This window comes from Miniopterus schreibersii (genome assembly GCF_964146895.1).
Source record: "Miniopterus schreibersii genome assembly, chromosome: 1".
In the NCBI taxonomy this organism is placed as follows: domain Eukaryota; kingdom Metazoa; phylum Chordata; class Mammalia; order Chiroptera; family Miniopteridae; genus Miniopterus; species Miniopterus schreibersii.
This window is the reverse complement of record NC_138101.1, coordinates 117,037,666-117,064,633: the sequence shown is the minus strand read 5'-3', so window position 1 is coordinate 117,064,633 and position 26,968 is coordinate 117,037,666. Positions and strand designations below refer to the sequence as shown.

The window sequence follows — 26,968 nt, the reverse complement described above, 5'->3', positions numbered from 1 at the left end:
GTGCAAGTAGGTTTATTCCAGGCCAATAAATTATTCAAAAGTTCCTCAATGTGACACTTTGGATCCTGTGGCCTAATTGTCCAAAGATGACTTATTACTGCTAAGATGGTTTGTATAAAGCCCACCATGAAAAAAGTGGGACAGACAAGTGACCTTACTACACTTTCATACATAGAGATATTAAATATCTTCAATAAAAAGTAGAAAGCTGTTTGCCAACTAATTTCCATAAGCTCTTCACTCAAAGCATGAAGTTTATGCCTCTTTGTACAGAATGAGACAAATAAATACACTTTATATAACATTTCTTAAACAGTAGAAATGAAGCTAGAATTTAATTCCAAATCTTCTACTTAAATAATTTAAGAAATATAGGTGTGCATAGAATTGAGGATAGCAAAGTCCATCGGACATGAATTCTGGCATTAGGGAAGAGAATCTGGGCTTATGTGAAACTACATGCCGTGCTAGAAACAGGTGTGGGTTGAGTTCTGTGGGTTTCAGAAGAAAAAGATATTATTAAGAAAATTATGAAAAGTTTTGTAGACACAGTGATCTGTGATCTAAGACTTGGAAGAAAGATAATATTTGGGTGTTCAGAGATAGAGAGGAGTCATTCCAGGTAAGGGAAACAACAAAAGCAAAGAGGTACATGTGGAGATAATCTGGGCATAAACAGGGAGATGTGAGACATTTGTCCTGTCTGGAACAAAGGGGTCATGAAAACAAATAACAGAACTTGTGGTTAGAAAGGTTGATTACTATCTGACCATAAAGAACCTTGGAAGCTAGGCTAAGGAGCATGTACTGATTTCTGCCTGCAATAAGAAATCAATAGAGGTTAGTTAATGAAGCATTGTTTTGGAAAGATTAATCTGCAAGCAGGGTGTGAGGCAGGTTAAAGAAGGGACCATTAAGTGCCACTGTCATTGTTGAGATGAGAGATTAAAAGACCTGGTGATGGTCATGATGGGGGCATGGAAAAAGGACTGATGCAAGAGATATTCAATAGCAGAAGGTCAGAGGTCAGAAAATGATTGTCTTTTTTGCACTCCCTCTAGAATGTAAGCTTAATGAGTGCAGGAGTTTTATCTGTTTTGATCATTGATGTATTCTCAGTGCCTAGAATGGTGCCTGGCCATTGCTGGAGCTCAATCAATATTCATTAAATAAATGAAGGGAGGGAATGAGGAACAAGGGTGAAGACAAAGAATCATAAAATATCCTATGGCAAATTCTTTAGGAGCAGGAAATAAACTTTTAATTTCTCTTTGACATATATAAGATGTTCAGTACATATGTTTGAATGTATAAATGATTTAACAATATGTTAATTTATCTAATAAATTGTCCTTAGCCCTACATTAATACAGAATGCTCACTACTTCCAGAGGCAGGTCACTCAATCATTGATCAGCGCTTAATTTAGAACATTCTTTGTTAGACCAAAATCTATTTCCTTATTGTTTTCTTCCATTAATCCTAGTTTTCCCCTCTGGATTTATTAAAAATAAATTTGTTCTCTTTTATACATAGAAATTTATTAAATATTTGAAAATGATTAATAGATATTTCTTATCTTTAATTTTATATCTTCTGGGCTAAAACATTATCTTCACCTTCCTTCAGGTGTGAATTTTAAACTCCTCCCTATCCTGATCAATCTCATTAGCAGTTCCTCAGAATTTTCCAGTAGAGCCTTCCTGTTGAACATGGTGATTGGACATGTGCATTACCTTTCATGGTAGGTCCCATAACAGCTTCCCAAAACATTCACCCCCTAATCCTTGAAACCTGTGAAGATGTTACCTTATATGGCCAAAGGTGGACCCAATCTAACCCCGAGTCCTTAAAACTGTAGTTTTTTTCACATGTGGTTAGAGAAGGGTTCAATGACAACAGAAGGAAGAGGAGAGATTCAAAATATGAGGTATTTGCCCTGGCTGGTGTGGCTCAACTGACTGGAGCATTATCCCATGCACCAAGAGGACCCAGGTTTCAGGTTTGATGCCTGGTTGGGGTGGATATGGGAGGTAACCAGCTGGTGTTTCTCTCTCACATAGATGTTTCTCTCTCTCTCTCTCTTCCTCTCTCTCTAAAGAAAAAAAAAAACACAAAAACCAATGAGGTACTCAACCCACCGTTGCTGGCTTGTTAAGATGGAAAAAGGAGGTCATAAGTCACAGAATTTAGGGAGCCTATAGAAGTTGGGAATGGCCCTCAGCTGACATCCATCAAGGAAGCAGGAACTTCAGTCGTACAATCACAAGGAACGAAATTCTGCCAAAACCCAAAATGAGAAAAAAAAAAGAATCCTTCTCTAGAACATCCAGAAAGGGAAACAGCCTTGCCAGATACGTACACATTGAGGACTGTGTGTCTTCTTGATGTATTGAGACTTTTATCACTAGAGTCAATGTTCCTCCTTAACTTTAGTAATATTTCTTATCCTTAAATCTACTTTGTCTGGCAGTAATATAGCCACTCAACTTTCTTTGCATGGTATATTTCTTTTCATTCTTTTACTTTTAACTTATCTGTATATTTATATCTAAACTGAGTCTTTTATAGGCAGCATGTAGTTAGGTGTTGCTTTTATTTCTAGACCAACAAGCTCTGCTTTTCAATAGGAATGTTTAGACCAGGGGTCAGCAAACTTTGTCTTAAAGGGCTCCATAGTAAATATTTTAGGCTTTGTAGACTATATGCTGTCTCTATTGTAACTATTCAACTTTCCATGTAGTGCAAAAGCAGTCAGAGATAATATGTAAATTAATTAGCATGGTTATGTTCCAATAAAACTTTATTTACTAAAGCGAAGGCAGGTCTATGGGCCATAGTTTGCTGAACTTTGCTTTAGATCATTTATATTTAATGCAATTTCTGATATGGTCACTTTAAAATCTATCGTGTTGTTATTTGTCTTCTATTTGTGCCATCTATTCTTTGTTCATTTTTCCTGCTTTCTTTTGAATTACTTAAATATTTTTCAATACTCTTTTATTTCCTCCATTGGCTCATTAGTTACAATTCTGTTGTATTTTTAGTGGTGACTCTAGAGTTTACAATATACAGCATTATCTTATCACATTCTACCTTCAAACAACATTACATCACTTTACATATGATAGGTAAATTTTATAACAGTATGCTTCTATTTTCCCCATCCTATATTCTGCGTTATGTTGCATGCATTTACTTCAACATGTTATACACTTCACAATGCATTTTTATTATTTTGTCCTTAAATAATTATCTCTTAAATAAAATTGTCAAATGAGGTCAAGGTCTTTATATTTGCCATACATTTACCATTTCCAACCCTCTTCATTCCGTTGGTGGAGTTGTTTGGGCAGACAGTGAAGTGACATTTTCCTTCCACCTAAAGAACTTTGTTCAACATTTTCTTCAAGTGGAGGTCTACTAGTAAGCGTTTGCTTAGATTTTGTTTATCTGAAAATGTCTGTTTTATTTTCTTCTTTGAGGAATATCTTTTCTGTATATAAATTCTATACTGACAAATGTTTTCTCCTCAATTTGTTAAAAATGTCCCATTGTCTTCTGCTTGACTCGTTTATTTATGAAAAATCAGTAATTCTTTTATCTGTGTTCCCATATGAAATGTGTCCTATTTCCTCTAGATGCTTTGAAGATTTCCTTTTTATCACCAACCTATCAGCAATTTAATCGTAGTGTATATTTTCTTGTGTTTATCTTACTTGGTACTCATTAACATAATGGATCCCTGAGATTATAATTTTCATCTTTTCTCCTAGGACTAAAATGACACGTGTTAGATCACTTGATGTTGTCCCATAGGTCACTGAGGCTCTTCACACCCCACCCCCTTTTGTGTTTTATTTTCAGTAGTTTTAATTGCTATATCTTCATGTTCTCTGATATTTTTCTCTGTAGTTTTTTTCAGTGCTAGGTAACTGCTTCATATATTTCATTTCTCTACCTTTATTCATGTTTTTCTTTAAGTCCTTGATATAAGTAAGCATATTTATAAGTACTGCTTCAAATTTCTTGTCTGCTAATTCAATCAAGCCTGTCATTTCTGGGTGTTTACATTGATTGATCTTTTTCCTGGTCATGAATCACATTTTCATGCCTCTCAGCACATGGAATATTTTTTTACTGGATACTAGACATAGTATACATTACGTTGTTGAACATTTGAATTATATTGTCTTCCTTTAGGGAGTGTTGAGTTTCACCTTGGCAAGTAGTTGATTCTGATCAGGGAAGTTCTAGAGTAGTCCTTGTGGTAGAACTACTGGCTTTTCTAGTATTTCTTTTTACTGTCCCAGGGGTTCGACAAGGTTTCTCTTCTCTGCCTGGTCAGAAATTAAATGTCTCCCAGCCCCATTTGAGCTCTGTAATTGTTCAGGTTCTTTGTAATTGTTCTCTGACTACCTTGAGGAGTTTTATCCTTTGCACGCCCAGTGTAACCTTCAGCTAAAGACTCCATGGAGACTGTTTTTACTTCATTGCTTTTGCCTCCATTGTCAAATATTAATTGACTATAAAGACCTGGGTTGATTTCTGGGCTCTCTTCTGTTCCATTGGTCTATATGCCTATTCTTACGCCAGCACCAGGGCTGTTTTGATTACAGTGGCTTTGTAATATAATTTGATATCCAGTATTGTGATCCCTACAACTTTGTTCTTCTTTCTTAAGATTGCTGAGGTTATTTAGGGTCTTTTTTTGGTTCCACATAAATTTTTGGAATATTTGTTCTAGACCTGTGAAATATGCCACTGGTATTTTAATAGGAATTGTGTTGAATCTATAGATTGCTTTGGATAGTATGGACATTTTAATGATGTTAATTCTTCCAACCCATGAACATGGTATATGCTTCCACTCATTTGCATCTTCTGCTATTCCTTTCTTCAATGCTCTATAGTTTTCTGAGTACAGGTCTTTTGCCTCCTCAGTTAAGTTTATTCCTAGGTAGAAAATGCTCAAGGTCATGAATCATCAGGGAGATGCAAGTCAAAACTACAATGAGGTATCACCTCACACCTGTCAGAATGGCTACTATCAACAAACAACAAGTGCTGGTGAGGATGTGGAGAAAAGAGAACCCTAGTGCACTGTTGGTGGGAATGCAGATTGGTGTAGCCTCTGTGAAAAAGAGTATGGCGTTTCCTCAAAAAGTTAAAAGTGGAACTGTCTTTTGACCCAGAAATCCCATTTCTGAGCATATATCCTAATAATCCCCAAACAGCAATCAGAAAGAACATATCCACCACTATGTTCATAGCATCATTTGTTACAATAGCCAAGATCTGGAAACAGCCCAGGTATCCATCAATAGATGAGTAGATAAAAAAACTGTGGTATATTTTGCACAATGGAATACTACGTGACTGTAAAAAAGAAGGCACTCTTTCCGTTTGTGATAGCAGGGATGGACCTAAAGAGTAATTATGCTAAGTAAAATAAGCCAGTCAGAGAAAGACAAATACCATATGATCTCATGCATATGTGGAATCTAATGAACAAAATAAACTGATGAACAAAATTCAACCAGAGGCATGGAAACATGGAACAGGCTGGCCAGTGCCTGAGGGGATAGGAGTGGGGGTGACTGGATAAAAAAAGTGAAGGGATTAGCTAAAGAATGTATATGCATAGCCCAAGGACACAGACAATAGTGTGGGGAAGGCCAAGGAGGGTGGGTAGAAGGCTGGGTGGAGGAAAGCAAAGGGGAGGGGAAATGTGGGACATCTGCAATAAAGTCATGAATAAAAAATTTTAATTAAAAAAAAGACTCAGTAGAATTATTTTTCAATTACAGTTAACATGCAATATTATATCAATTTCATGTGTACAACATAATGATGAGACATTTATATAACTTACAAAGTGATCCCCCATAAGTCTAATACCCATCTGGCATCACACAAAGTTATTACAATATTACTATAGTTTACATCCCCACGACTGCTTTTATAACTGGCAATTTGTACTTCTTATTCCCTTCCTCAGTGGAATTCTTATGCAGGTTTTTGATGCTCTCCTTCTAGGTAACTCCTACCTCACAGGTACTCTTCACAAATTCCAGCTGCCTTGGCCTCTGATCTAGTCTCCTCCACTTAGATTGCATCTCCTGCCTAGGTTCTGCCTTCCCTCGCCTGGAAAATGCCTCTGGGCAGAAAGTCATGGCAATCACAAGGCTCACCTCATTTGGTTTCCATCTCTCAAGAATCATGAATCAGCATTGCTTGTTGTGTAATGTCTGAAAATTACGTTCTCATATAGTTTTCCTAGTTTTCTAGTTGTTTATAGTAAGAAAGTAAATCTGTTAGCCCATCCTGGCCATGCTTGACTTTACATGCAGTTTACTATAATAATAGTTCCAATGAAGGAAGTCTGGGGCAAATGTATATCTGCCAGACAATCTTAGATTCTAGAAATTAAAATGTTGAATGATTCATGGTAAGAGGTGAAGGAACATTCATATCTGTTTTCTCATCATAAAAAGCACGGCATTTTTTAGGGATAACTTTAAAATAGAAAACAGAATGTTGATTTTATATTATAATCACCCCCCAGTGACTGGTCTCCCTCAGCTTCAGGCCAGAGAGCCTTTAATTACAGAAGTCATTCTGACCCACGTGTTACAGTAGAGACATCTGTTATGGGAACCTGAAAATAATTTGGCATTAGGTATGTTTACAAGGTTCGTGACATTTTATATATGCACTGTATACGTGCACCTCATGTCCATCTTTGAATCTGTAGAATCCCTTCACTTCCATACCAAATTGTATTCGTAAAATTCCTGCCTACCTTTTCCAAACTATTTGGGTAGAATGTTTGTTATATGTATGCACATATAAATTTAAACACATATATAATATCAGTCTTTATTTCCCCAACATCATAGACCTCTTTAAAATAGGAGATGTCTAAGAAGAAGAAGGTGATTATTGCCTCTTGTATCTAGTCTAGTAGACTTATTTTAATCTCTGTTTCTCATCAGCCTGGTATCTATCTGAGTTGCCTTTGTCACTTCAGAGAGGGGAAAAAGATGTAAACTGTGGGCATGGTAGTGATATTGAGTTGGGATGCAGAAGGGTGCTGGGGAGAGGCAGACTTGAAGCAGAACTGACGACAAAATAGTAGTTCTTTTTGTGCAGACTGTTGTTGCTTTCTGCTGTTGGATGTGAGAGAATAAACTATTCAATTGAAAATGCTTTGCTATTCAACATAATAACCCTTTTTTTATTTATGTTTGACTGGACAGAATTATCTACTTAAAGTAAATTGAGCAGAAGCAATCTTTGGCATGGATCCATATAGGTACTTGCTATCTTAACTCATTCCTGCCCCTCTACTGCCCCCCTGTGGCGATTTAGTTGTGTTTTCACATCTCAGCTCCACCTTAGGGTCTTTACTTCCCAGCCTCCCCCATCCTTAAAATATTACCTTAAGCAAATTCCAAGTTGTGTCCAACTAGCACTTTAGAAACATCTGAATTGTATAGCAAAATGCTATAACAAAACAGAAGGCTGGCAAACACCTTACTTGGGCTCCACAACCTGTGCCTACAAAACCTAGTCCTTCCAACCATGGTCACACACCATCTTTAGCCAAGCAAACTGCTTTAACCAGAATACTAGCCTTGCTCTTTGTAGGCATGCCTGGCATGAGTTCCAATCTTGCTGTAATAAAATATTGTTGCTTCTTCCCCACTTGAGGCCCCACTGAACCCACTGCTCCTAGGAAACAGGCCCCAACCACTTCTAAACACAAACCACAGTATCTCAGCGCTTAGCAAGCACACAAAATAAGTGTTTTGAAGTAATGTGAACATGTATCAGATACCAAGCACTTAAATTTAGATAATCTCATAAAAAAAATAGTTACTTTAACAATTAATAAAACTTTGTATTTTTATTATCAACTTCATTAGCATATAATGTTCCATAAGTGGGTATCTTTACTGAAGTAACTTTGTTGGAAAGAAATAGCCAAAGATAATAGATTTTAAGCCCTAGCTTTAAGTGCAGACGCATTTACTGGGTGTCTGACCTTTGTTTACAAGATAATAGTGCCCGCCCATGTGGCTGTATTGAGGGCTAAGAGAGAGAATGCATGAAGAGACTTACTATGTGCCTGACATACAGTAGTTTCTATAAAGGTTAGCTATTAGTAATAGCTATTATTATTCTAAATACTTATGTCTCCAGAAACAAGGCAAAAACTTAAAAAAATTTTTTTTTTTCAATATGTTTTTATTGATTTCAGAGAGTAGAAGGGAGAGGGAATGAAGGTAGAAACATCAATGATGAGAGAGTCATTAATCAGCTGCTTCTTGCACACCCCCTACTGGGGATCAACCCCCCCCCCCCCCAACCCTGGCATGTGCCCTGACCAGGAATAGAACTGTGACCTGTTGGTTCATGGGTCAACTCTCAACCACTGAATTATGCTGGCCAGGTGGCAAAAACTTTTATAACCTAACAAATCTTTATTTTTCACCATATACCAAATGCTAGTGAATTTGCATATATTGCCTTAATTTGTTATCTTTTATAGATCATATTTTTTGTGAATTTTCTCCTAGTTAATAGATTTTTGTTTTGTTTTTTTTTTAAAAATAAACCACATTAAGAATGAATTTGTTTAAAAGAAATGTGTCCTCTAGTTATACCTATCTGAGAAAGCAACATAATTAGTAACTAATTCAGCATACTCAAGGAAAAATTTCATTTTCAACTGAGTTACAAAATAATCTGGTATTATAATACTCCATTAAAGTGTAACATTTAAGGCTACAGTATTCTCTTTGGTTATTTTTTCTGATAATAGAAATAATGCATCTCTATTGTAAAAGATTTTGAAAATATACAGTGATGATTTAAAATAGTGGTGAGTTTGACTTTTTCTTCTCTATACCAATGCCGTCCTCTAGAACTTTCAGAGATGATGAACATGTTATCCATCTGCGTCATCTAATATGAAAATCACGAGCCACAATAAAGGTGCTATAAATCATCTGAAATGTAGTGAAAGCAACTGAGGAACTGTGGTTTTAATTGTATTAATTATTTAGATTTAAATGTAGCTAATGGCTACCATATTGGACAGTATAGCTCCAAACAGAAATTTTTACAATATGGGTAACTTCATATGGGGAGTATTTTCCAATATTATTAAATCATATAAAAATATGATTGTTAATGTGAACACCCATAATTATGAAGCAATTAGATTTTTTCCATTTGGAAATAAATTTTCTCTTGAAAATAAAACAACAGTTAACCACTTTGTAAATAAATCTTTGGATTCATGATTATTGCCTTGGGAGAGATGCAGAAAGAGAAATTACTAGGTGAAAGGATAAGAACTACTTTAAGAACCTGGAATTGCTTTCCTGAAAAGTTGAGCCCACTACACTCCCACCAGCAAGAACTCCAGTGCCTATTTCATGCACTTTTGTAAACATCAAGCATTACCCAATTCTTTAAAAATCTTTTTGTAACTGATAAATAAAAAATATATCAGTGGTGTGAGTTTTTATGTCTTTGATTGGTGGTTGTGGTGGGCGTGGAGATGGACTGCTTAGATTTCTCTTGAAGGGAAGATGTTGGCCTCAGCTGCATTTGTGTGTTTGCAGACAGTGTACCTGGCACCTCCTTCAGGGTCTGGCTTAGCTGCAGAGAGCTGCATCCCCCTGAGGCTGCGCCCTCTGGGGCAGCCCACACTCAGTGACTGAGTGAGGCCGAGGTATAAAGACCTGGCCATGTGGGCCTGATGTGGGCAATTCTGATGGGCAATATTCACCACTGAGCTCAGGGAAGCATTGTCTAGAGGCTTTGAATGACCTGTATCAGAGGTGGACATTTCCATCTACCCAAGCCCGCTTCAGCCCCATTGCTTTCACATGTGTGTATCCTTGATAAATACCTTGTACCCCAAACCGATCTTGAGATCTGCAACAAAATTGATATTGGACTTTTATGTTTATTTGCTTTTTTCTGTCATGTTTGTGTTGAGAAGGATTTTGAAGCCACTTCTGAGCAAAGAGAACGAATGCTGATATTAATACATTTTTTATTGAAAGAATTATTATGTCTGAAAACCACAGAAAAATGATAAAGACAAAAATTGATGCATTTGACATAAAGCTTAAAAAGTCTTCATATAAAAACACGTTGGGTAAATTTTTAATGCACAAACTGGAAAAGTTACAATAGACAAAGTTTAACACTTACATATAAAGAAATCTTACGTGTAGAGTTAACCCTCATGGAAAAAACACTGTACTGTCCTGCCTGGTGTATTTCTTTAGGACATAAGAAACATTCTGTTATTGTGCCTTCTCTAAACACATTTCTGAAACCCCACCAGGACTGATCTATTCCTCTGAAACTTCAAGAAATCCAAGAAGTGGATGATCTGAAAACAAAAAGAATTCTTGGATTCATAAGAAAGCCCGACAAAAAATAAGAATATGGCTCATAGTTCTTCCAAATTTCCTATTCCAAAAAAGCAGTGAGAAAAGTGAAGAAAATCTCAAAGAACAAAGTCTTAGCTAACTCTGTACCTCTCCTCTCTCACAGCCTTGCTCACTGCCGACCTCACAGATGCGATTATCTGTGCCAAGAAAGTCCTTAGACAGAAGGGATGATGTATTGGTAAGAAGCTTCCTTTGGGAGACTTAGTCTGACATGGGCAAAACCTGCACTGCGTCCATTCCTCATGGCTGCAGCAGATGCTGACAAACTCGTCTCTGCAGAGTGGTCCAACCGTGGTGCTGATGTGACTTTTCTATACCCTTCTCCATCAGTGTGCGGGTGTGAGGGAATAGAGTGGAAAGCATTCATACGGGCAGCAGAGATGATACTGAGTCATGATCATTTCCAATGGCTTTTCACATTCCAAGCAATGGAAAAAGAGTGAAATCAGTACAGCAAAGGGAAAAGAGCTTGAGTTTTTTTTATATCTGGACAAGATTTGGAGGGCTACATCAGCATTTGGTGGGGGAGAGAACAGCAGCAGTGAGAAGAAAATGACCATGCCAGTTACATGGTCGGCGGGACACCTCCCCAGGATTGTGCCTGGATCGGTGTCCGTGGCGCTCACCCTCATCTTTCAGCTGTGTGTCGAGAACACAGCTAATCAGATCACCCACTTGGGGAACACAAATTTTCAATAATGTGGGTGTTTAACTAAAGGACGCATCCTTATAAAAATTGTTTCCTTGTTGCTGAGGCAAATAATGACTAGGAGAGAACTGGGGAGAGCAAAAGGATAGAGTCCTTGGATCTCGGAATCAAACGAAACTAAGTCCTAGACACGGTGGGTTATTTGCGTTAATTATCTGCAGTTTTTGAACCTAAGAACATTTGCATTGTCATGCTTCTTTCTGTCCTTTTTGCTTCCCTCTCCTCCTTAGGCAAGGCTAGAAGGAACACTGTGAGGGCAGGGCTCTGTCTGAGTGGAAAAGAGATGTCAAGTCTCATGAGCTGGAACTGGACCACGGGTACTTTCAATGACTCCATAGAATGTGTAATGAATGTCAAAATGCTCCTGTCATCTTGTCCGCCTTTCTCCAATATGCCTTCTCAGAGTTGGAGAGGGAAAACTAAGCTACATTTTTAAGGAAATAAATATTTACATTTAAATGTCTTGACTTCATCTTGACTCTGCTTCAATATCAGAAAAGCACAATATTATGACTTGAAAAGTCACCTACAAAATGTTCTAGCCCAGGGTGGAACACACTTCTCTTTATTGAAAGGCTCCCATGGCCCTGAAGTAGCTGCTCATTTAAAAATAAGTTTGCTAACCTATGTCCTGGAGCATAAGGTCATTCTTCTCCTGGGTCAGCAGACACACACCCCTTCCTCAGTTTATCATTGCGGGAGAGAATGTTCCTGCTTCCTCTCGACAGTCCTGATGGGTACCCTAATGGGATCAAATAGATGCAGTTACACCTCTTACTCCCAATCGTCAGAGTTCCCCATGTTGTTGCAACATCCTTTGAAAGTAATCTATCAAATTTAAAAACCACACTTACATCCTCAAGACAAAATTGTTTCCAACTTAGGCCTGAAGATTTTATTAGTTTGGTCAGGAAACTGACCTGACTAGCTAAAGGACGTTTTATTACATGTAACAAGTGGGCTGGAGAACTCAGATCTCAAAGAGATATTCAAACATTCTCTGCTCCATGCAGGATGGCCCCTCTACTGGCCTCACGCAGAATGGCTATGCTCTAGCTGAGCTTTCTCTTGTCCATTCTCTGTCCTGCTGGGGCAGGTGCTATTGAGGTGGCCTTGTGTAACTTTAGGTGAAAGTGATGTGCTCAGGCTGAATGCAATCTGACCTCAAGAATGCACCAAATTAAGGTTTGCTGGAGACATGGTTATGCCAATAAATAAGTTTCCCACTTAGAAGAAAGTCCCCACTAATCAGATTGATGGGCTTTGTGATGGAACCTAAATGACCTGTGAATACTCTATTGTTGTTAACTGCCTGCATTTTACTTTTGGCTCATTTTGCATCCACTGTCTTCACTTGCAGGCATAGGCTTTAAAAAATTTGAACTGCTACTTGCCAAAAGAATATAAACATTTCATACATGTCTAAACAAACATAATCTTGTGACAATTTAACAGGCACTACAAACCATGGGAACAAAGATTTTGAAACTCATGTAGGAATTGAAAAATAATTCTATAAGATGGTTGAAGGAAACTTGAAAAATGTAGAAGGTATTAAACTACAACAAACCAATAATCTGTGCTTATCGAAGTCTATAAGTGTGCACTTTTCATTATTTTTGTCCTATTATCCATCTGCCCTATAGTGTCTATTCTTAGCCAAACTTCCTGCTTTATATGGTGTCAGATGGGTACAAGACATATGGGGATGATCACTTAGTAAGCTATACACTGTGTTGTATACCCGAAACTAATATAATATTGCATGTCAACTTTAATTAAAAAATAAAAAATGATTTTAAAAAAACAGCGGTACCTTGTTAATGACCTAGGTTGACATGAGACCTCATGCTAGTCATGTAAAGACTAGGGGAATAATTAAAAATAAAACAAAAACAAAAATCAATTCCATAAAGGAATACTTTGAAATTCAAAGTGATGGGAAGTTGGCTGGTCCTACAATTTGATTGATGTATCATTTTGCAAAATTCATAACATTTCTAAGCATGCAATTCTACTCATGCTTTCTCTCCTCAAATGTTGTACTGAGTTAGTATTTCCATAAATAATAATTTAGGATAAAAAATGAGTTTTGCCAGATAATTTTCCACAGTTAATGCCCTCCGAAATTCAAGAGGAAAATATTACTCTAATTTCTCAGTTATCTTTATTTAACAAAAGTATATTAAAATAACAACCAAGATTTATATTTCCATTTTGTTTCCAAGACATTGGAAATAGATTTTCAGTTCTCCTTACACACACATCAGCAGCAACTTACCGGATGCATTGAACAGACAGTTGGATATTAGGATGTAAGATCTGCTCATGTGGGTACCTTCTTCCTTTGGGGACTCAGCTCAGCCTGGCTCTGAGGACCCTCTTCCCCAGCCTCTCAGCCTGGTCCCTGTTATTACTCAGCTCTTTCTGTTGGGACCACCATTTTTTCTTGACGCCTCTTGAATCCAATTAGCTATTTCCCTTTGAGTGTCTTTGCTCCTGGTTTTCCCAAACCTGGGAGATTGTACCACTTCCCTGTGCCACTACTCAAGCCCCACTGAGCCACATGAAGGCTCTCTGCTCCTGCAGCCTCTTGTCTTTTCTCTACAGTCTTTCCTAATGGCTGAGTGTGTCCTATACAATGAGGCCTTCTGGGGTTGGTGACCTCACCTGGTCTGTAAGCTCCTGAGGCCTGGCCATCTTTTACTTCTCTATCTTTCACAATCCCTTTTGCAGTGCTAAGCACATAATAGTTGACATTTGAAAATGGGATCACAGAAGGAATACTATTAAGATGTTGCATTTAGAATATTTTTATTTTCAAATCAGGTTCACATCCAATATTTCAAGTGTTCCTCACAAACACCTTGGTACATTATGTAACATAATCTTCCATCTTATACAGAAGACACTGAGAGACAGAAAGGATTATTCTCTCTCCAAGACCCACAGGGCCACAGTGGGGAAGCCAGGGGAACTCTGACACCCCATGGGAATCTTCAGGACTCAGTGAAAGAATAGTGTCCTGATTCTTTTAGGGAGAGAAGGTGTTTGAGCCCCTCACCTGTATTCATGACCTACTCCCTTGAATACCTGAGATACAACACAGACTCTAGCTGGCCTCTGAAAGATCTAGGAGAAAAGAATAGGAAATGCTCTCACCCAAAATGTAGTCTCTTCGAGGTGAATTAAAAGAATGAAGGTTTCATTAGGAGACCTAGAAATATATCCTGTCTTCCCAAAATGTGTGGAAAACGCTCTAGATTTCTAAAATGTGAAACTTTCCAACCAGAAAAATTTACAATTTTTAACTTAAAACTTTTAAATGTGAAAATTATTTCTTCCAGCTTAGACCAAATGGCCACTACAGGTCCATTCCCCATGAGTCATTTTCCAGGGTTTTCAGGTCCCTCATTTCCTCTGCAACGCCTCCACACTGAGGGAGAGCTACGGATGCCACCATCATTCATGGCAGCTGTTCCTTGGAGCTTCCAGCTGCTGGCGTTCTGTACGTGCATGCAGTGATGTCAGGGATGGAAAGTCACAACCAGTTTGCAAAAGGAGCCGTTGCCTTGGGAGAGCTTAGAATCCAGAAGGAACCTTAACTGTAGCAGAAGCATTTGGACCACAACAGACTGCCTTTAGGGATTCAAGGCAGCTACACAGCCCTGTGACTTGGATAGGTGACCATCGCTGCCCCTCAGTTATCTTCCCTCTGGTATCCAGCTAGCTTCACAGTGCAGGAGAATGGGAAAGAGATTCGTAAACTATTCTAAATTACAGATAGGGCAAGCACATCTGTTTAAGTCGATCCTTCTGTAAGAGCAGAAAGGGGGGCAGGGAACAGAAGGTCGAATGCTAATAAGCACAGTCTCACAGGAGAGGGGAAGGGGAAGAAAGACAAAGAATATATTTTCTTACATGAGACCACAACTTGCACAATTTTTACCACCAAGGCCTCCTTACTGATGTACAACCCAAATAAAACACTGCGTACTGAGCAATGGCCTTTCCCTTTCCTTTGTTTTCGTAACCTTATCAGTGGGGCTCTGATTATAATAAAAATACATATTCATTATGGAACATATGGAAAATACTTTTCAAAACGATGAAAATAAAGTATTCTCAGCACTCAACAAAAGTAGATAATTGCTACTTTTATTTCTTCTTCCAGTTTTTCTGTTTTGTATATAGTTGGTACGGTAATCGTAATTTTGTAACCTACTCTTTTCACTTAGTGTAGGATGAGATTTCCTCCAATTAATATTTTCAAAAATACCATACATAAGAACAGCATAATTACTATACTGCCCCATAGTTCATTTTCTCTTTCCCCTATTGTTACATTTTTGGGTTAACCAGTGGCTTTTTCAGACCTGGGACTCCACGCCAATCTTTGTAAAGGGCTTTTTCCTTTCTCACTGCTTATTCTCCTCCAAGCTTCACCAAGGGCCCTCAGTACATGATTTCCATGGGGTCCATCTTTCCATGGATTCTTTGATTGCTTTAGAGGCGACTTGAACTCAGACGAGAAATATGCTATTGGGCCACATTTTCTATTAAAGTCTGTAGGGTGCTGAAATAGGCAACCCCCTGGTTACCATACTGTTTCACTGCCTGTAAAGTGGGAATAAGATATTTGCCATCCACAGCGGTGGTAAGGAGCAGCATCAATATCAAAAGCACATGGCACAAACCAGGCTTAAAAATTGGTTACTATCATTCTATTTCTACATTTTCTTTTGCCAACATGTTTAACATGATTTCTAACAGGCACTCTAGACTACATTTTATGTGAAATAATGACATTTCCAAAAAAGGAAGGGGAACATCTGTCTGAAAGAAACTGATTATGAAACTGACTACGTTTGTTTTACTAGGTCCCTGCTGCTGAGATTTCCAAGCTATGGGGTAAAAAGTTAAAACAGGCTCTAGACGTCCCCCTGTGCTCGCTACCACGCCCCCACTGGCAACATAATTCTTGGTGAGGAAGAAATAATAAATCTACAGTTGCCTTGAAAAGCATTCATGCAAAATAAAGCCCAGATTCATAAGTAATCTGACTTCTGCATCACTTTTTAAAACAGTATCCTGTTACCAGCTAAAGCAAACAGCGTGGTTTCAACCCGGGACCTGACAGGCAGTGCAGAGGGCAAGTTGGAAAAGATTAAATATTTGTGCAAAGCCCTCCCCTCCCCCCTTCACAAAGGGCCGCCTTAGTCCGGACTAAAAGGAAACGGGTAGTGGAGGAAGGGGATGCGGGAACTGAGAAGACGCCTTATCTTTCCTTTCCGAGGAAGGATCGGCTTGGAGGGGGAGGTGGGGCCGAGACACGCGGGGCGGGGTGAGCTCTGCTCGCTGCCCGCCCGGCCCCTGCACTTTTGACCCCTGCAGTGGAGTCGGGCCGCGGGCTCCGGGGCGGACGGAAACCGGAGGGCGCGAGCTTTGAAGCCGCAGAAGGGGCTGCGATGGCAGAGAGGCCCGGGAGCGGCGCCCGCAGTCTCTCCGCAGCCCCGCGGTCGTTTGCAGGGGCGGGAGGAGGGGCGCGGGGCGCGGGGCTCCGCGCGGGGCAGCAAAGCGCGCGGTGCGAGCCCGCAGCCCCACAGCCTGCCGCTGGGGGCGAAAGACAAACCAGAAAGGGGAGATTTTAGAAAAGTGTTTAGAGATTGCAGTTTTCAGCTCTGCTGACAATCACTAAAGCCGGGTTCTACCTCGGAGACAGTTCAGTGACCGCCAGGAACTTCGAATTGAAAACAGAAAAAAGGCGAGAGAAAAACCTCATACAATAGAGCGGCCTGTGCAGGCAGTAAGGAGACTGCTGATAAGATGAGAATCTTTTAGAAATCAGGATCTTCCTGTGGACTTTGGAGCTCCTCTGGCGGGCAGCGGAGATGACACAGGGCCCTCCACAGAAAAAAATAGCCCTGGGCCGCCCTTTGAACTCGGCTCGGGTGACCCACGTTTGCACGCGAGGAGAGCGCGCGGGGAACAGCCCGGGTCCCCTGGGCTGGCTTAGGGACCGCGCTAGAGCCCCGGTTCTCAACCCTGCTACACAAAAGCATCACCGGTAGGCTGTTGAAAATGCTGATGCCCAGGCCTGGCTCACTGTGTTAAGTCAGGCTCCCCGAAGAAGGCGATGCCCTGACATGGGTACTTTTTAACACTCCGGTGTGCAGCCAGGGCCAGGAACCCTAAGCAAGAGACTTAAAGGGGCCCCCCTGGGGAAGGCTGACTTTCCATCCAACAGCCTCAGAACTCAAACCTTCATGCCTTAAGTGAGTGGTTTCCAGCCCTGATTCCATGGGACTCACCTGGAGGCATTTAGAAAATACTTGTTCCCAGTCCCACCCCCATAGACCCTTACTTATTCCATCTGCCATGGGCATGTATCTAAAGCCACCCTGAGCCTTTAATGGGCAGCCAGGGTTGAAGTGCTTCAAGAGGAGACAGAGAGAAGAGAGAGGAGAGAGCTAGTGCTGTCCCACTTGGTGAGGTGTGCTGAGTGCAGGTAAGCAAAATTGAGTGGTTTTATAAGCTGCTTAAAGTTTAATAATCCAAAATATAAAGTGCCTTCAGCACCAGGTATCAGGAAGAGGACCAGCCAGGAATGAGATATCTGGGTTTTGGTTTCAGTCTTGCTAAGGCTCCCACCTGCTCAGGGCCTGCCTCCTGCATGCTGGTCTAGGCACAGCCCACCTCAGTTAAAACCCACTTCTGCCACATAGAGAGTAACTTGGTCCCTCTTATCCTCCATTTGACCTTCAAATAGTAGAATAGTGTTACCTCATGGGATTGTGATGAGCACCGAAGTGCAGAGCATAAATTCTACTGCAAAGCAGGTGCTCAACAACTTTTTGTTATTATTACAATTTAAAACCTCCCAGAGCCATGTGAGGATGAAGCTTTCAGTGGACTGTACAGCACTAGGAGGTGGTGTTACTATCACTGAACTCCTGGCTCTCATTAGGCTGAAGCCAGGACACAAGTTGGGCTGATTCCAGAGTTCCTGGGAACAGAACTTAAAGTCTCTTACTCCTACTCTTCAATACCTTCAGAAGGATCTTTTGAGACCAAATTTTGAGAAAGTTCTGGAACAGCCTCATGCTAGTCAAATAGGCGACCACCGTCAGGTTGGCCAAGCAGTCATGTAATGGTTATAGCTACCTTCTTACGTGAGGCTGACTAAAAACCAGCTCTTGTCTGGGGCAAAGCCTGAACACAAAGACAGCAACAGTGATTGGACCAAAATGGTCAAATTAGAAAAAAAAATCAGGTGAGCACTACCTCATTCTGGATATTTCAAATGCTTCCACGGTAGGTTCTAGAATTGTTTAGCAGGATCTGAAACGCTTAGGTGGCATAGCTCAGAAACTGCAGAAATCTTCAAAATTTTCCCTTTTATGTTTTTCCTATGAGAGCTGCCAAATGCACCCTGACAAAGTAAGTGACTGAGTTCCCAAATTCCTGGACATCGGTGAATAGGAAGTTTGGGGCATGGAGCTCCCTGAGTAGTTACAAATGAATCTGTCCATTTGATCTGAAATTGCTTTCCTCCAGTTACTGAAGTTTTGCTGCCTCTAATGGCAGAGCAGTATGGATTGTACCCATAAAGTCAGGCATCCACACAATAGCCTGCTGCATGTCTGAAATTAATATTATTCCCACTTTACAAATGACAGAAGTACAGCTGAGAGAGTCTAATGAATTTGCCCAAGGTCATACAAGCTTAGTTAATTAGCCAAAGTAATTCAAGTCTGTATTTTCTAGACTGCTCTTAACCATTACGCTATGCTACCGGAATACATACCCCCAAACACATTTTACCCAGAATGTTAGTCTCCTATTCCCATGAAAATGTTAGCAGGTTCCAAAACAGGAAGAAGGCAGAATCATCTATTTTTTTCTCTCTCTGGGACTCTTCCCAACTTGTGCCAGGGAATAAGTTACAGTGATCGCCAGAGGGCAGGCAACAGAAAGAAGGGAAGGACCAATGGAGAAATCTGAAATGATCAGGAGACAATTATACAAAACATCTTTAATCAAATTCACAGGTTTTTCAGAAAGTTTAGAAACCTAAAATCTCTATTCGATTACAAAATAATAAATTTGTTAGTGAATATTCTTGCTGAATGGAGGACATAAAATGTTCACCTATATTCCTGGCTTCCCCACTTTCTGACTTGGAAACTTCAAAACCCAGTAGAGTTATGAGATATATGCCTCATGTTCCCAGCAAGTTTCTTATTAACTTCTATCTTACTGACCAGCCAAGTGATATTTTAAATTTCTAGAAAAGCCTAAAACTGAGATGTAAAAAGGCAAAAGGGAAGAGAAGGAGGAAAGAAACAGTAGTTCTGACAGTCACTGTGTAAGACCAAAATGAGATATTATGAAGAAGGGCCATAGCAAGGCTGTCTGAAGAGGGACCAGAGTACCTAAAAGCTCCATAAAGAAGGAATCAATAGCATTTACGTGCATTGCAGAAAAAGCTCAAACTTAGGATCTCCTGCTCACCAAGAGCAGAGCTGTTTTCTAACTAGTTCTCTCTCCCTCTCTCTCTCTCTCTCTCTCTCTCTCTCTCTCTCTCTCTCTCTCTCTCTCTCACACACACACACACACACACACACACCAGTGCCAAAGCTGATTAGAATGTGAGTTACATCCTGCATTTGACCATCTGATCAACATTTTCCCGTGAGTTAATAACTTGACCCCTCTTCCAGATCTTGCTGTGTGTACCAAAACTGTTAACTCTCCTATGAACTGCTGGGTTTGGTATTTAATCGCCAGCAGGAATTTCAGAAGGTCAAAGTCCTCAGCTGTGAAGAATGCAGTGCAAGTAATGAAACAAGGCAGGCAAGTTCACCCTCAAGGAGACAGAAATCTTTAAGTGTGGTTGACAAAAGACCTTCAGAATATAGACATTTGGGGCCTAAAGTAGAGTGAAGAGGAAAGAAAATTAGCTCAGGGAGAGAGATTCTTAAATCAGTAGGAAAAAGAAAAACGTATGATATGTGGAGTTGCCAGCTACTGGGACATTTGGTTTTTATTAACTGTACAAGCAATGGTTTGGGTTGTTATTGTTGATGTTGTATGTGCGTGTACATTACGTTTAATGGGCATCCAGAGCACAGTCAGTAATAAAACTGTAGCGGAGAGTATGCGAAGGAATTAGAGCTAGAACTTATCAGTGTGTGGAAAAAATAAACCCACATATTTGGAGGTCCTGGGGTCTCTGAAACCTGTGGTTTCCCATGCTTACAAGGAGCACCCCATACAGTGTCAGCTTTCTCATTTCAAAGTCAAAAGCATACTAAAGCAAACATGTAGCTCATAGTTAATTGGTCTCTCTTTGATTTACACATCAATATTTCTCAGACTGTTGATTTAGCCCAGTCATCCTTGATAGCACCTTGCAGAGGAAACCTTCTCCATACTCTCCCCTGCGATGCTGTCAGGGCCAGCCATGGAAGACTGGCTGAGATAACACACTCCATGCTAAATCGCAGCTCATAGGACATATTTCCTTTTACTTTCTCGAATTTCAGTTTTGTAGCCTTAATCCCAATACTGCCGTGGAAATAGTTTTCTTCTATGGATTATTAATAGACTATGTAGTTTGTTGGCCACAAATATGCTTAGGCCTCTCCTCATGGAAAGGCAACTTGTGAAACAAGGTATCTATCCATTGGCATGATCTGTGTCAGCATCATGGTAGTTGGAGGTCGGAGTGTCTATGCTACATGAACTGAGAGTCTTGAGGCAGTGAGAAATTGCTGCAGCAACCAACAAATTTTATAAACTTTGGGAAGTTTATAAAATAATAATACTAATAGGCACCTTTTACTAAGAACTTACTGTGTCAGGCATTTTTCATACATTATCTTGAATTCTCAGACAGCTTACCCTACAAATGAAGAAAATTGAGACTGTAGAAACTGTGTGGCCTGGCAAAGTGTCGCAGACAGTAAAAGGCAGAACCAGAACCTGAGCGCATGGATCCATTTGGCTTTGAAACCTATGTCCATCTTGTATGCTATGCTGCCTCTTCAGACAAGGTAGTTCCACACCTGGGCCAAGTATGAGATAAGAGGCCCATCTTCTGTTCTCATCTTTGTGTCCTCCTATAGTCTTCCTTTATCTATTCTTCACCTCAAAGATTTGATGTGGTGTCAAGAGGGACCATCCTTGAAATTTTTCTAACAGATGCTGGGCGATGTGGGGCCTATGTAACTCATTCTTGGTGAGATGTTTGCTTGATTTTAACACCAGAATGGAAGAATGGTTTGGAACAAATATTTCTCAGAGAAGCAGTCAAGTCCTAAAACTTTGGCAACCACCATTTTACTGATATGTGTTCCAAATATGAAGAGTGAAATCAGGAGCAGAGGAAATGCCCAGGAATGGCTTCCAACATTCCTGAGTTAGCTGCCATGTGTATGATCTGCTGCTTTACCCTGAGGTTGACTCTGAAGAAGCTCTCTAACACCTTCTACCTGCTACAAAAAACAACTCCCACATTTTGGTCTCCCACTACCTCTAGTTTTTGCAAAGCCCCTTGGCTCTCACTTATTCTGAACCAATCTTGCCTAGCTTCATAACCACCACTTGAGAGAAATTTAATTTTATACTCAATGTATTCACATCTATTTGAATTAGGTGGTAAGGTCTCCCTGCATTATAAATTATTCCCAAACCAAACAAAACACTCTAAGAGGCCCCAAGAACAGAACATTTACATAACTCCTACTAAAAGACATTGGGTCTCCTCCTAGGTCAAGAGCAATAAGCACATATTTGGTCCTCAGTAATATGAATTGTCTCTCTCCTGCCATCCCTTTCACAGCATATGGCATAGAGTACTCAGCATGGCTTGTTGATTTTTTTTAGTTGGTGTAGAGGGTTGGTGAAAAAGAAAGAAGGGGAAATTCAACAGTGATGACAGGCAGCAAGAAGAGGAACAAAAAGAACTGGAGCTCTGGCTGGTGTGGCTTGGTTGGTTGGAGCCCTGTCCCATGTACCAAAGGGTGGAGGGTTTGATTCCCAGTTGGGACACAATGTCCAATATGCAGGTTCCATCCCCAGTCTAAACACATGTGGGAGGCAACCAATGAATGTTTCTTTCTCACATCAATGCTTCTCTCTCTCTCCTTTCCTCTCTTTCAAAATCAATTAAGAAAATATCCTTGGGTGAGGATTTTTTAAAAAAAGAATTAGATAATTTCCATAATCAGTGTTCTTTACTATTTATTACCAAGGAAAAATACATTTGCAATTAAGAACCCTTTATGATTAAACAGGAAAATGATCATGAAAATAAGCATTCCAGATTTTCTCTCCCTCCCTCCTTCCCTCCCTCCTCTTTTCCTGTCTCCCTCCCTCCCTTACTTCCTCCATTCCTTCCTTCCTTTCTTTCTTTCTTTCTTTCTTTCTTTCTTTCTTTCTTTTTCTTCTTTCTTTCTTTCTCTCTCTCTCTCTCTCTCTCTCTCTCTCTCTCTCTCTCTCTCTTTTTCTTTCTTTCTTTCTTTCTTTCTTTCTTTCTTTCTTTCTTTCTTCTTTCTTTCTTTCTTTCTTTCTTTCTTTCTTTCTTTCTTTCTTTCTTTCTTTCTTTCTTTCTTTCTTTCTTTCGTTGTTGACCAACATAACATTAAGACACAATTTATACTCATATTTTTGTCTCCAGACGCAATTATCAGCAAACAGCTATTGGAGGAATTGTTGACAACCTTTCTAAGGTCACTGTCTTTCGAAAGACCCACTTCTATTAATTCCTTCCATTGACTGGCTGAGGTCAAAGGATCATGGAATGTGCATGTGTATCTATGTCTCCCTGTATCTTTCCACCTTAATCTTCTTTCTCTTTCTCCTGCTTCCTGTTCTATCTATTATTATACCATCTGGATTTGTCAGTTAGCAGTTATACAGATGTTACATACCTGAATATTTGCATAAAATAATCCTACTAAACAGGGAGAAAGTCCTCCATCCTTTCTCCTTATTAACTACATGGGTTAACAGAATGAACATTGAACTTAAGAATCAGAGACTTAGATTCAAGTCCCGGATTTATTCACTTACTAGCTGTGGGATGAAAATGTATTTAACTCTATAGTTGACTCATCTGTAAAGTACAGTAATACCTGCCTAACAGTGTTATTCTTAATATTAAATGAACAGATGTATGTAAAGTATTTGGCACTTAGTACCTGATAAGCCATAAGTACTCAACATATACGTCATTCTTTTCTGATGTTCCTCTGGGCAGAAAAGATAACACACCAAAAGTCCAACCATCAGTAAAGCCTAGAATTCAAATAAAGAAAAAAATGCAAATACTTTTATAGAACACTGGGTACAAATTTTCTTTAAGTTACTATATTTCCTAGCTATGTCCCAATGGATGGTCATAATTTTAGGGAGAATTAAGATTTTTCTGAGAGAAGAAGACATTCCCAGGGCATTCAAGGCTGATATCTCAATAAATGCCAGCAACATTTCCTCCACCAACATTATTCTTCCCTGTTTTTTAAACACTTTTTAAAGTAGCAATGAATATTGTCTTTCATTGATGAGTTATGGAGAATTTATTTGGTGTTCAGTCCTTCCTGCCACTATGGAGTCATTATCAAAGAGAATGAAAAGGAATTTTCCCTTCCTTCTCACATCAAGTCTGGCTAAGCCTTTGGGTTTGGAGTTTAGGCTCAATTACCTCACTCTAGCCCCTCTGAGGTGGGATGAGCTGATAATCTCAGAGAAGGATGGGCATAGCCCACTCAGAAAAGACTGAGAAAACCAAACAAGTTGATCTTAACACATGGCAGAGAAACATCATTACTCTGATGGGGGAAGGAGACTACATGGATGCCGGAAAGACCAAGTGAGGGTCTGGCTTAACATGGTGGAAGTAGATGCCTCTACCAGAGCTGTCATCTTGAAAAGAGAATTGAGTATCTCAGGTATAACTATCAGTCAGAAAGCTAAAGCTGATCTGGTTTTCCTGGTGCACATAAGATCTGGAGTTCTCATTTGCTTCCAAATGATGAAAGAAGAATCACAAAAATATTGATATTGAAGTCTTGCCAGTCAAATGGTTGGAGATAGAGAATGATTTTATTTTAATTCAATAAAGAAATGTGGCATATCTTGCACTATGGGTTGCAGAGCAGTTATTCCCAAACTCTATTTTTGTCCCAGTTATATTGAGCTGCCTTTTTGCTCTTAACAATGCTATCCTGTTCTTCTAACAAGACTCTTGAGAATGAGGATGAGTTGCTTCTCCCTTTTAGTTGCCCAGACAAACCTACTCCCTGACCTGACCTGGTAGACAGCTTCCAAAAGTGGTTGGTGACTAGTTCAGCATGCAGCAAAAGTGGCTGAAATTTACTTTGGGGAGGAAGGTGGGATGTGAAAGATGCATAGATAATGTAAAGGAAAACTCCACCTCTTCCTTTTAAAATAGTAATTTAAAAATTCAAGCCAAAACAAACAGGAATAGAACTATACCAATCAAGGGAGGTGAACAGAGCCCACCTTTTCTGCCTCCCTTTCCACCATTAGGTAGTTTTCAGATCACTGGTCCAAACCATCCTTGGCATCCCTTCAATGCTAGAATTCTAAATATTGAATGTTTACAAGGTACTAAGCCAAGCACTATCATGGAAAGAAAATATTATGTAGTTCTAGAATCAGGTGCTTGACCCTACATCTGCCTATCTCCATACTAAGCAAAATGAACAAACCCCCACAATGCCAGGAACATTGATGGAGCTTCAAGAGCCTGTCACCATTAATAATATATTGTACAAAATAATTGCTGATAAGGAGAATGAATCAAGAGAGCACCCAGGCAACCTGCATGACCCTGAAATTATCTCCTTAAATTTTATGCACTAGTAACAATATAATTCTAACTTTTTGCAAGAGCTTTCATGTTCATTTTCTTTTCTTTTTTTAAGTCTCAAGAAAGAAACCATGTTGCACAGTCAGGACAGATATCAAGGTTTTGATTTGACAAACAGAGAAACTGAGTCTCAGAAAGTATGTTATTTGAACAAAGTTCACAGACAGCCTAAACTGAAACTCTTCCTCTTCTTACCCCCTTAGCTAGTCTCAGCTTCTCTTCTTCTTAATCCCAACCAACTGAATGATTTGGGTTCATGGGACTAATCCAATCTACTTGACTGACTTTTCACCTATTTTATAAGATTAAGAACTAGAAAAATCTTGAAAGGACTACCTATTGGGGGTGCAGTTTTATTAGAAAATGGTAAGGCAATTTCTTTTCCTTGAGTCACACCACTAGGTAAAATACTGCAAATTTGTCCACCTAAGCTAATGGCAAATCCACAACCTTGCTGGTCCATGCTGCATGGCTCTACACAGCAGGGCACCAGCCAGGGACCACTGCAAGTGAACCCCTCATGAGCTGAGATGCTGCTCCTCTTTCAGCAGCTCTGGCTGTGGCAGCTCCTTTCTTTATTCCAGCATACCCTGGAAATATCATCATTATCTATTTTGCCAGGAAAAGTTTGGGAAACATCTGTATAGTTTTGAAGTGAAATTCTCCCAAGTGATCATCAACATCTAAAAGAGGATACTGTAAAGAAAGTGGAGTTAATAGATTCACAACTGTGTTGTCATTTACAATTGTTTTTGCTTTTTCATTTGTAAAATCTTTAAACCTCTTTTTTTTTCTAAACCTAAAACATTTAAGGTCAGTAATAAAAGAGTAGTTTATTTATGACCATGTCAAATCTAGGCAGAAGGAATCTAAAATTTTTGGCTATGAATCACCAATCACTTCTGCAGGGAGAGAAGGTCTAGAGCCAGATGGACCTGAACCAAATTTGTTCCCCTTCTAGGTCACTGGGCAAGAGACAGAAAGAGGAGGGAAGGAAGAAAGAGCATTTCCTCTAGTCAACTTCTCAAGGTGCTAACAAAATACTGGGGGGAGGGGGGCTGATGACTCATTAGGTTTAAAGGATTAAACCAGAGATCTGACCTCAGAATTGTAGCAACTATTTTTGCATCAAAATACTCACCAACTCTTAGTGCCTCAGATGGGACTACTGCAGTGTAAATCCTTGAAGATCACCTGAGAACATAATTTATGGCACTGAGCTGAATTGTGGCCCCCAAAAGACGTGTCCAACCAGACTTTAAAATGTGTCTCAAGCCATGGAAAATCAAAGGTTGCCAGCAGCCCCCAGAACCTAGAGAAAGGCATGGAATTGATTCTCCCTCAGAGCTTCCAGGGGCAATCAACCTTGCCAAAACCTTGATTTCAGACCTTTGCCTCCTAGAACTGTGAAAGAATAAATTTCTGTTTGTTTGTTTTTAATTTATCTTTATTGCTGAAAGTATTACACATGTCCCCTTTTCCCTCCATTCTGTTGTTTTAAGCTGCTATGTTTGCGATAATTTGTTACAGCTACTCCAGGAAACTCATACACTTCCCTTTGTGAGAAACCATCTTTTGACTCACTTAACATAGAGCTTCAATAAAGAAGAAATAGACAGCATGTTATAATCTGTTCTTACAAATGTAGAAACTGAGGCACAAATAGATAGTATCTCTGCCTGGTTGAGAAGTCAGTGGCCAGGGCAGGTCTTCTGACTCCCAACCCAGGTCCTTCACAGCTGACTGACTGTATCCTATGTGGAAAGAGCAGTACCTGCAAACATTTAAGGCCATATCATTACTCTGGTAAAGACACAATCAACCACAAAAATTCCAGTGAGCAAAGGCTTCAAGGATCCACTCATATTATCTCCATCT

General features: G+C 39.7%; 1 protein-coding gene across 1 annotated transcript in view; it reads left to right on the top strand.

Moving 5' to 3' along the window:
* The window catches only part of LOC308547222 (lysozyme-like protein 1), a gene marked incomplete at its 5' end in the record, with an annotated part of 29,313 nt that extends 18,453 nt beyond the window's left edge, over positions 1-10,860 (top strand). Inside the window, 1 exon segment of the mRNA XM_081117176.1 lies at positions 10,585-10,860. Within this exon segment, the coding sequence (XP_080973302.1) occupies positions 10,585-10,652 (68 nt within the window). The 3' untranslated portion in view covers positions 10,653-10,860.
* Positions 10,861-26,968: the final 16,108 nt, after the last annotated feature.